Below are 12,328 nucleotides of genomic sequence, written 5' to 3'. Positions count from 1 at the left end.
ATGATAGTGAGTTTTGATGGGCCAGATGGATGGGCCCGTGGCTGGATTGGTAAAGGGCAGAGAGCTCCAGTCCAACTCAGACGCCAGCAAGGTGGAGGTGGAGTACTGGTTTGGGCTGGTATCATCAAAGATGAGCTTGTGGGGCCTTTTCGGGTTGAGGATGGAGTCAAGCTCAACTCCCAGTCCTACTGCCAGTTTCTGGAAGACACCTTCTTCAAGCAGTGGTACAGGAAGAAGTCTGCATCCTTCAAGAAAAACATGATTTTCATGCAGGATAATGCTCCATCACACGCGTCCAAGTACTCCACAGCGTGGCTGGCAAGAAAGGGTATAAAAGAAGAAAATCTAATGACATGGCCTCCTTGTTCACCTGATCTGAACCCCATTGAGAACCTGTGGTCCATCATCAAATGTGAGATTTACAAGGAGAGAAAACAGTACACCTCTCTGAACAGTGTCTGGGAGGCTGTGGTTGCTGCTGCACGCAATGTTGATGGTGAACAGATCAAAACACTGAAAGAATCCATGGATGGCAGGCTTTTGAGTGTCCTTGCAAAGAAAGGTGGCTATATTGGTCACTGATTTGTTTTTGTTTTGTTTTTGAATGTCAGAAATGCATATTTGTGAATGTTGAGATGTTATATTGGTTTCATTGGTAAAAATAAATAATTGAAATGGGTATATATTTGTTTTTTGTTAAGTTGCCTAATAATTATGCACAGTAATAGTCACCTGCACACACAGATATCCCCCTAAAATAGCTATAACTTAAAACAAACTAAAAACTTCTTCCAAAACTATTCAGATTTGATATTAATGAGTTTTTTGGGTTCATTGAGAACATGGTTGTTGTTCAATAATAAAATGAATCCTCAAAAATAGAACTTGCCTAATAATTCTGCACTCCCTGTATATATAAATATATATATATATATATATATATATATATATATATATATATATATATATATATATATTATGAATATCTATATATACATACACACACAATATATATATTCCACTTTACTGAAAATTAAATATGGGAAATTATGTGGCAGACATTTATTGATGATAGAAGGAGATAATCTGAGCTCATGGGAGCTGAAAGAAATGTTAATGAAATGGTTTTCATTTCTATTTTGTAAGTCATTTACTATAGGTCAATGGCATAAACTAAAAATTGACAGCAATGAAATGAATTAAAATCTATTTCAAGATATTAAAGCTTTTTAAATGTCATTATTTTAGACAACTAAATGCATGGTGTTCCCTAGTCTAAAGACTTTCTTTTTTTAAATGCAAATACATTTTTTAATACAAAACTATAAAGGTACAAATTGCTTAGTGTTTTGATCGGGCTTTAGATAAACATCTGTAATATCACAGTTTCAATTAAATCAGGCTATTAAATGTTTTCTTTTGATAAAATTAATTGCTTTTATCCCATAAAAACTCAATTTTGAAGGCATTTGTTTTGAAAACACTAAAATTACACACAAGCTGCCATTTTTCCTGTTATCAAAATACATCTGTTTCTTATGCTGTGGACTGTGATTTTAATACTGATACATCAAGTATAAAGGAACAATGTTGTAATGTTATTTTGTATTATTCAAATAGCAATTTGAACGAGATTTACGGAGATATGCTACTCATGAGAAAAAGATGATGTTGGATAATCATGGACTTTATGATAAAACCAAGGTACTGTACAGTTTTTTTTTCACTCACTGAATTACAGATTTGAGATTTTATATTTCATATTGTTTTATGGGATGTACTGTTATAATATTAAATTCTATATTGTCACATTTTGGGCTAGATTACAAGTGGAGTGCTTATTTATTGCACGGCCACAAATGGGCGAATTAGCACATTTGCGGGCGTGCGATAAATAACCAGCCATTACATGTGGCTGGTTATTGCTATAGCTTAAGTGTGAGTTTGTATAATACAAAAAAATAGCATCTTTAATTTAAAAAACAAACAAAAAGCACAAAGCAGTAATTATGTGTTAAAGTGAGCGGGTCAGGGGTGTTAGAAAACAAACAGCACTTAAATGTGCCTTTACATTGCGGTTTATGGGAACTGTGTGTTCTCAATAAATATATATGCTTATATACATATATATTAATGTGTATATACATGTAGTAACACAAATATATATATATTCATGTACATCTATATTTATATTTGCTGCCCATTGCTGCGTGACTTACCCCTTCGCTGCGCTAGTTATCATGCAGTGTCTGACGGCATGAGAACGTAGTTCCCATTGGAGCCTATGGAAGCACGCTCTTATAAGCGCAATGCTTCTGTGCAATGCGAACGTGCGCTGGTATTACTAAGTGGACTGCAAATATTGCTTTTGCGGATGTGATATTTTACGCTCAACTTGGGTGCAGCATAACACTTAGTCAGACCACTCTGTGTATGCCCTGGAAACTAATATTAAAATCCATACAAGGGGTTATCATATCGCACATAAAATTAAAGGGATTGGAAAGTCAAAATTAAACTTGCAAGAATCAGATAGATAGAACATGTATCTAAACTACATATCACTTCTAAAATCACTTCTATTTTCAAATGTGCTTTGTTCTTTTGGTATCCATTGTTGAAAATAAATACACACATATCCAACACTAGTGGAAGCTAACTGCTGATTTGTGCCTGCACACATTTGTCACTTGTGATTGGCTAACTTGCTGCATTCAGCTAGCTGCCAGTAATGCAATGCTGAGCTGGTCCTTTAGCAAAGGATAACAAGATAATGGAGCATATTTGATAATACAAGTAAATGTGAAATTTGTTTAAAACTGTATGCTCTATCCAAATCATGAAAGAAATTGTTGGGGTTTCTGGTCTCAAAGTATTTTTTCCCCCAATGCATCAGTGGGAGTGCCCTAAGGTCTGTATATTCTGGGACATCATCTCAAAAGAGATAAACTCAATACTACATTTTAATGTAGGTGTAGAACACAAACACCTAGATTACGAGTCTTGCATTAGCCTTAAAAAGCAGCGTTGAGAGGTCCCAACGCTGCTTTTTAACGCCCGCTGGTATTACAAGTCTGGCAGAAGAGGGTCTACCGCTCACTTTTCTTCCGCGTCTCAAGCTTACCGCAAATCCCCTTACGTCAATAGCGTATCCAATCTTTCAATGGGACTTGCATAAAGCCGGTATTGCGTATCTTGGAAGAAATGAGCGGTAGACCCTCTCCTGTCAAGACTCCTACCGCATTTAAAAGTCAGTAGTTAAGAGTTTTATGGGCTAACGCTGTAACATAAAACTCTTAACTAAAGTGCTACAAAGTACACTAACACCCATAAACTACCTATTAACCCCTAAACCGAGCCCCCCCCCCCATTGGAAACACTTTATTAAAGTTTTTAACCCCTAATCTGCCGACCGGACATTGTCGACACTATAATAAATATATTAACCCCTAAACCGCCGCACTCCTGCCTCGCAAACACTAGTTAAATTTTATTAACCCCTAATCTGCCGTCCCTAACATCGCCGACACCTACCTACATTTATTAACCCCTAATCTGCCAACCCCGTCGCTGCAACAATATTAAATTTAGGGTTATTAACTATTTAACCCCTTAATAACCACAGCACTTTTCCATTTTCTGTCCGTTTGGGACCAAGGCTATTTTTAAATTTCTGCGGTGTTTGTGTTTAGCTGTAATTTTCCTCTTACTCATTTACTGTACCCACACATATTATATACCGTTTTTCTCGCCATTAAATGGACTTTCTAAGGATACCATTATTTTCATCTTATCTTATAATTTACTGTAAAAAATTTTATAAAATATGAGGAAAAAATTGAAAAAAAAAACACTTTTTCTAACTTTGACCCCCAAAATCTGTTACACATCTACAACCACCAAAAAACACTGTGCTAAATAGTTTCTAAATTTTGTCCTGAGTTTAGAAATACCCAATGTTTACATGTTCTTTGCTTTTTTTGTAAGTTATAGGGCCATAAATACAAGTAGCACTTTGCTATTTCCAAACCATTATTTTTCAAAATTAGCGCTAGTTACATTAGATCACTAATATCTTACAGGAATCTCTGAATATCCATTGACATGTATATATTTTTTTTTAGTACACATCCCAAAGTATTCATCTAGGCCCATTTTGGTATATTTTATGCCACCATTTCACCGCCAAATGCGATTAAATACAAAAAATAGTTCACTTTTTTACTAATTTTTTCACAAACTTTTGGTTTCTCACTGAAATTATTTACAAACAGCTTGTGCAATTATGGCTTAAATGGTTGTAAATGCTTCTCTGGGATCCCCTTTGTTCAGAAATAGCAGACATATATGGCTTTGGCGTTGCTTTTTAGTAATTAGAAGGCTGCTAAATGCCACTGCGCACTACATGTGTATTATGCCCAGCAGTGAAGGGGTTAATTATGGAGCATGTAGGGAGCTTTTAGGGATACTTTTAGCTTTAGTGTAGTGTAGTAGACAACCCCAAGTATTGATCTAGGCCAATTTTGGTATATTTCATGCCACCATTTCACCGCCAAATGCGATCAAATTAAAAAAAAACGTTAAATTTTTCACAATTTTAGGTTTCTCACTGAAATCATTTAAAACAGATTGTGCAATTATGGCACAAATGGTTGTAAATGCTTCTCTGGGATCCCCTTTGTTCAGAAATAGCAGACATATATGGCTTTGGCGTTGCTTTTTGGTAATTAGAAGGCCGCCAAATGCCGCTGCATTTCACACGTGTATTATGGCTAGCAGTGAAGGGGTTAATTATGTAGCTTGCAGGGTTAATTTTAGCTTTAGTGTAGAGCTCAGCCTCCCACCTGAAACATGAGACCCCCTGATCCCTCCCAAACAGCTCTCTTTCCTCCCCCACCCCACAATTGTCCCCGCCATCTTAAGTACTGGCAGAAACTCGGCCAGTACTAAAATAAAAGCTATATTTGGGCTTTTTTCTGTTTTTTTTGGCATATTTACATATGCTGCTGTGTAGGATCCCCCCTTAGTCCCCAACCTCACTGATCCCCCACCAAACAGCTCTCTAACCCTCCCCCTCTGCCTTAATGGGCGCCATCTTGGGTACTGGCAGCTGTCTGCCAGTACCCAGTTTAGCAACAAATGTGCCTTTTTTTTTTTTTTTAAATGCCCTTCTCTGTAGTGTAGCCCCCCCCCCAAGACCAACCCCCCACCACTTCCTGATCCCTTAGCTGTTTATTTCAAAATTTAAAAACATTTTTTTTAACTTTTAACAGTTTTATTTTTCTGTAGTGTAGCGGTTCCCTCACGCTCCCGCCCCGTGCACGCGCCCGCCCGCCGCCCCCCATGCGCGCGCTCCCACCTGTTCCGCCCCCGATCCCGCCCCCCTTCCCTCCACTCGGCACATCGATGGCCACCCACCCGCCTCCCAGACTTGCTCCCACCCACCAACGATACCGGCCACCGATGTACGGTGCAGAGAGGGCCACAGAGTGGCTCTCTCTGCATCGGATGGCCAAGGAGGGTTATTGCAGGATGCCTTGATATTGAGGCATCACTGCAATAACCGGAAAGCAGATGGAAACGAGCAGGATCGCTTCCAGCTGCTTTCCAGACCAAGGACGTACGCCACACGTCCTCGGTCATTAACTGTATTTTTTTTTGAGGACGTGTGGCGTACGTCCTTGGTCATTAAGGGGTTAATATCTACCTAGCTAAAATAAATACAAATTTACCTGTAAAATAAATCCTAACCTAAGTTACAATTACACCTAACACTATCATTAAATTAATTACATAAACTAACTACAATTAACTACAATTAAATTAAATAAACTAAAGTACGAAAAACAACAAACACTAATTTACAGAAAATAAAAAAATTATTGCAATTTTTTTAAACTAATTACATCTACTCTAATCCCCCTAATAAAAAAGCCCCCCAAAATAATAAAAATCCCTACCCTATACTAAATTACAAATAGTCCTTAAAAGGGCCTTTTGCGGGGCATTGCCCCAAAGTAATCAGCTCTTTTACCTGTAAAAAAAAATACAATACCCCCCCAACATTACAACCCACCACTCATACACCCAACCCTACTCTAAAACCCACCCAATCCCCCCGTAAAAAAAACTAACACTACCCCCTTGAAGATCACCCTACCTTGAGACGTCTTCACCCAGCCGGGCACAAGTGTACCTCCAGAGGGGCAGAAGTCTTCATCTGATCCGGGCAGAAGAGGTCCTCCAAACGGCAGAAGTATTCATCCAGACGGCATCTTCTATCTTCATCCATCCGGAGCGGAGCGGGTCCATCTTCAATCCAGCCGACGCGGAGCATACTCTTCAAACAAAGTCCAAGTGAAGAATGAAGGTTCCTTTAAATGACGTCATCCAAGATGGCATCCCTTGAATTCCGATTGGCTGATAGGATGCTATCAGCCAATCGGAATAAAGGTAGGAAAAATCCTATTGGTTGATGCAATCAGCCAATAGGATTGAGGTCACATTCTATTGGCTGATTGGAACAGCCAATAGAATGCAAGCTCAATCCTATTGGCTGATTGGATCAGCCAATAGGATTGAACTTCAATCCTATTGGCTGATTGGATCAGCCAATAGGATTTTTCCTACCTAAATACCGATTGGCTGATAGAATCCTATCAGCCAATCGAAATTCAAGGGACGCCATCTTGGATGACGTCATTTAAAGGACCCTTCATTCTTCACTTGGACTTCGCTTGAAGAGGATGCTCCACGTCGGCTGGATTGAAGATGGACCCGCTCCACTCCGGATGGATGAAGATAGAAGATTCCATCTGGATGAAGACTTATGCCTCTTGGAGGACCTCTTCTGCCCGGATCGGATGAAGACTTCTGCCCCTTTGGAGGTCCACTTGTGCCCGGCTGGGTGAAGACGTCTCAAGGTAGGGTGATCTTCAAGGGGGTAGTGTTAGTTTTTTTAAGGGGGGATTGGGTGGGTTTTAGAGTAGTCTTGGGTGTGTGGGTGGTGGGTTGTAATGTTGGGGCAGTATTGTATTTTTTTTTTACAGGTAAAAGAGCTGATTACTTATGGGCAATGCATCGCAAAAGGCCCTTTTAAGGGCTATTTGTAATTTAGTATAGGGTAGGGATTTTTGATATTTTGGGGGACTATTTTATTTTATTAGGGGGATTAGAGTAGGTGTAATTAGTTTAAAAAAAAATTATTTTTTTTAATTTTCTGTAATTTAGTGTTTGTTGTTTTTCGTACTTTAGTTTATTTAATTTAATTGTAATTAATTGTAGTTAGTTTAGGTAATTAATTTAATTATAGTGTAGTGTTAGGTGTAATTGTAACTTAGGTTAGGGTTTATTTTACATGTAAATTTGTAACTATTTAATAACTTCCTAGTTAAAATAACTATTTAATAACTATTGTACCTAGTTAAAATAAATACAAAGTAGTTTGTAGTTATACAAAGAAGTTTGTAGTTATTTTATTTAGATTTATTTAAATTATATTTAAATTGGGTGGGGTTTGGGTTAGACTTAGGTTTAGGGGTTAATAACTTTATTATAGTGGCAGCAACGTTGGCGGCGGCAGATTAGGGGTTAAGTGTAGGTAGGTTGCGGCGACGTTGGGGGGGGCAGATTAGGGGTTAATAAATATAATGTAGGGTTCAGCATTGTTGGGGGCAGCAGATTAGGGGTTCATTAGTATGATGTAGGTGGCGGTGGTGTCCGGAGCGGCAGGGTAGGGGTTAATAATTATAATGTAAGTGGCAACGATGTCGGGGATGGCAGATTAGGGGTTAATAAGTGTAAGATTAGGGATTAGGGTGTTAGGTGTAGACATAAAATTCCTTTCCCCATAGGAATCAATGGGGCTGTGTTATAAGCTGAACGCTGCTTTTTTGCAGGTGTTAGGTTTTTTTTCAGCCGGCTCAGCCCTATTGTTTCCTATGGGGAAATTGTGCACAAGCACATTTAGCCAGTTTACCGCTACTGTAAGCAACACTGGTATTGAGGTGAGATGTGGAGCTAAATTTTGCTCTACGCTCACCTTTTTGCGGCTAATGCCAGGTTTAAAAAAACCTGTAATACCAGCATCGTCTTAAGGGAGCGTTGAAAAAAAAAAGGCTCATTAGCCCCTGTTAATGCAAAACTCGTAATCTCTGTGAAAGTATTTTTCCAACATAGGTGTGTCCGGTCCACGGCGTCATCCTTACTTGTGGGATATTCTCTTCCCCAACAGGAAATGGCAAAGAGCCCAGCAAAGCTGGTCACATGATCCCTCCTAGGCTCCGCCTTCCCCAGTCATTCTCTTTGCCGTTGTACAGGCAACATCTCCACGGAGATGGCTTAGAGTTTTTTGGTGTTTAAATGTAGTTTTTATTCTTCAATCAAGAGTTTGTTATTTTAAAATAGTGCTGGTATGTACTATTTACTCTGAAACAGAAAAGAGATGAAGATTTCTGTTTGTAAGAGGAAAATGATTTTAGCAACCGTTACTAAAATCGATGGCTGTTTCCACACAGGACTGTTGAGAGGAATTAACTTCAGTTGGGGGAAACAGTGAGCAGACTTTTGCTGCTTGAGGTATGACACATTTCTAACAAGACTTGGTAATGCTGGAAGCTGTCATTTTCCCTATGGGATCCGGTAAGCCATTTTTATTAAATAAGAATAAAGGGCTTCACAAGGGCTTTAAAGACTGGTAGACATTTTTCTGGGCTAAAACGATTGATTTATAAGCATTTTTAATAGTTTTTAGCTTTGAGGAGTTATTTTATTCTTGGGAATTATGTTAAATAACCGGCAGGCACTGTATTGGACACCTTTTTCACTGGGGGCCTTCTCTAATCATAGGCAGAGCCTCATTTTCGCGCCACTAATGCGCAGTTGTTTTTGGGAAGCAAGGCATGCAGATGCATGTGTGAGGAGCTCAGATACATAGAAAAAGCTTACTGAAGGCGTCATTTGGTATCGTATTCCCCTCTGGGCTTGGTTGGGTCTCAGCAAAGCAGATACCAGGGACTGTATAGGGGTTAAATATAAAAATGGCTCCGGTTCCGTTATTTTAAGAGTTAAAGCTTTCAAATTTGGTGTGCAATACTTTTAAGGCTTTAAGACACTGTGGTGAAATTTTGGTGAATTTTGATCAATTCCTTCATACTTTTTCTCATATTCAGTAATAAAGTGTGTTGAGTTTAAAATTTAAAGTGACAGTAACGGTTTTATTTTAAAACGTTTTTTGTACTTTGTTATCAAGTTTATGCCTGTTTAACATGTCTGAACTATCAGATAGACTATGTTCTGTATGTGAGGAAGCCAAGGTTCCTTCTCATTTAAATAGATGTGATGTATGTGACACAAAATTTAGAGAAAATGATGCCCAAGATGATTCCTCAAGTGAGGGGAGTAAGCATGGTACTGCATCTTCCCCTCCTTCGTCTACGCCAGTCTTGCCCACACAGGAGGCCCCTAGTACATCTAGTGCGCCAATACTCCTTACTATGCAACAATTAACGGCTGTAATGGATAATTCTATCAAAAACATTTTAGCCAAAATGCCCACTTATCAGCGAAAGCGCGACTGCTCGGTTTTAGAAAATACCGAAGAGCATGAGGACGCTGATGATAATGGTTCTGACATGCCCCTACACCAGTCTGAGGGGGCCAGGGAGGTTTTGTCTGAGGGAGAAATTTCAGATTCAGGGAAAATTTCTCAACAAGCTGAACCTGATGTGATTACATTCAAATTTAAATTGGAACATCTCCGCGCTCTGCTTAAGGAGGTGTTATCTACTCTGGATGATTGTGACAATTTGGTCATTCCAGAGAAATTATGTAAGATGGACAAGTTCCTAGAGGTCCCGGGGCCCCCCGAAGCTTTTCCTATACCCAAGCGGGTGGCGGACATTGTAAACAAAGAATGGGAAAGGCCCGGCATACCTTTTGTCCCTCCCCCTATATTTAAGAAATTGTTTCCTATGGTCGACCCCAGAAAGGACTTATGGCAGACAGTCCCCAAGGTCGAGGGGGCGGTTTCTACTCTAAATAAACGCACTACTATCCCTATAGAAGATAGTTGTGCTTTCAAAGATCCTATGGATAAAAAATTAGAGGGTTTGCTTAAAAAGATGTTTGTTCAGCAAGGTTACCTTCTACAACCAATTTCATGCATTGTTCCTGTCACTACAGCAGCGTGTTTCTGGTTCGATGAACTAGAAAAGTCGCTCAATAAAGATTCTTCTTATGAGGAGATTATGGACAGAATTCATGCTCTTAAATTGGCTAACTCTTTTACTTTGGACGCCACTTTGCAATTGGCTAGATTAGCGGCGAAAAATTCGGGGTTTGCTATTGTGGCGCGCAGAGCGCTTTGGCTAAAATCTTGGTCAGCGGATGCGTCTTCCAAGAACAAATTGCTTAACATACCTTTCAAGGGGAAAACGCTGTTTGGCCCTGACTTGAAAGAGATTATTTCAGATATCACTGGGGGTAAGGGCCACGCCCTTCCTCAGGATAGGTCTTTTAAGGCTAAAAATAAACCAAATTTTCGTCCCTTTCGCAGAAACGGACCAGCCCCAAGTTCTACATCCTTCAAGCAAGAGGGTAATACTTCTCAAACCAAGCCAGCCTGGAGGCCAATGCAAGGCTGGAACAAAGGTAAGCAGGCCAAGAAACCTGCCACTGCTACCAAGACAGCATGAGATGTTGGCCCCCGATCCGGGACCGGATCTGGTGGGGGGCAGACTTTCTCTCTTCGCTCAGGCTTGGGCAAGAGATGTTCTGGATCCTTGGGCGCTAGAAATAGTCTCCCAAGGTTATCTTCTGGAATTCAAGGAGCTACCCCCAAGGGGGAGGTTCCACAGGTCTCAATTGTCTTCAGACCACATAAAAAGACAGGCATTCTTACATTGTGTAGAAGACCTGTTAAAAATGGGAGTGATTCATCCTGTTCCATTAGGAGAACAAGGGATGGGATTCTACTCCAATCTGTTCATAGTTCCCAAAAAAGAGGGAACATTCAGACCAATCTTAGATCTCAAGATCCTAAACAAATTTCTCAAGGTTCCATCGTTCAAAATGGAAACCATTCGGACAATTCTTCCTACCATCCAGGAAGGTCAATTCATGACCACGGTGGATTTAAAGGATGCGTATCTACATATTCCTATCCACAAGGAACACCATCGGTTCCTAAGGTTTGCCTTTCTGGACAAGCATTACCAGTTTGTGGCACTTCCATTCGGATTAGCCACTGCTCCAAGAATTTTCACAAAGGTACTAGGGTCCCTTCTAGCGGTGCTAAGACCAAGGGGCATTGCAGTAGTACCTTACTTGGACGACATACTGATTCAAGCGTCGTCTCTACCACAAGCAAAGGCTCATACGGACATTGTCCTGGCCTTTCTCAGATCTCACGGGTGGAAAGTGAACGTAGAAAAAAGTTCTCTATCTCCGTCAACAAGAGTTCCCTTCTTGGGAACAATAATAGACTCCTTAGAAATGAGGATTTTTCTGACAGAGGCCAGAAAATCAAAACTTCTAAGCTCTTGTCAAGTACTTCATTCTGTTCTTCTTCCTTCCATAGCGCAGTGCATGGAAGTAATAGGTTTGATGGTCGCGGCAATGGACATAGTTCCTTTTGCGCGAATTCATCTAAGACCATTACAACTGTGCATGCTCAGTCAGTGGAATGGGGATTATACAGACTTGTCTCCAACGATACAAGTAGATCAGAGGACCAGAGATTCACTCCGTTGGTGGCTGACCCTGGACAACCTGTCACAAGGGATGAGCTTCCGCAGACCAGAGTGGGTCATTGTCACGACCGACGCCAGTCTGGTGGGCTGGGGCGCGGTCTGGGAACCCCTGAAAGCTCAGGGTCTTTGGTCTCGGGAAGAATCTCTTCTCCCGATAAATATTCTGGAACTGAGAGCGATATTCAATGCTCTCAAGGCTTGGCCTCAGCTAGCAAAGGCCAAATTCATACGGTTTCAATCAGACAACATGACAACTGTTGCGTATATCAACCATCAGGGGGGAACAAGGAGTTCCCTGGCGATGGAAGAAGTGACCAAAATAATTCAATGGGCGGAGACTCACTCCTGCCACTTGTCTGCAATCCACATCCCAGGAGTGGAAAATTGGGAAGCGGATTTTCTGAGTCGTCAGACATTTCATCCGGGGGAGTGGGAACTCCATCCATAAATCTTTGCCCAAATATTTCAATTGTGGGGCGTTCCAGACATGGATCTGATGGCGTCTCGTCAGAACTTCAAGGTTCCTTGCTACGGGTCCAGATCCAGGGATCCCAAGGCGACTCTAGTGGATGCACTAG

At 40.4% G+C, this 12,328-nt stretch overlaps 1 protein-coding gene across 1 annotated transcript in view; it reads left to right on the top strand.

The window, feature by feature from the left end:
- Positions 1-12,328, top strand: part of DNTT (DNA nucleotidylexotransferase) — a 1,045,168-nt gene that overhangs the window by 789,002 nt on the left and 243,838 nt on the right. The window contains exon 10 of the mRNA XM_053692399.1: positions 1,621-1,704. Within this exon, the coding sequence (XP_053548374.1) occupies positions 1,621-1,704 (84 nt within the window). The remainder of the gene's footprint in view (positions 1-1,620; positions 1,705-12,328) is intronic.

This window comes from Bombina bombina, chromosome 9 (assembly GCF_027579735.1).
Source record: "Bombina bombina isolate aBomBom1 chromosome 9, aBomBom1.pri, whole genome shotgun sequence".
Classification (NCBI taxonomy): Eukaryota; Metazoa; Chordata; class Amphibia; order Anura; family Bombinatoridae; genus Bombina; species Bombina bombina.
This window is presented reverse-complemented; position numbering and strand designations above follow the sequence as displayed.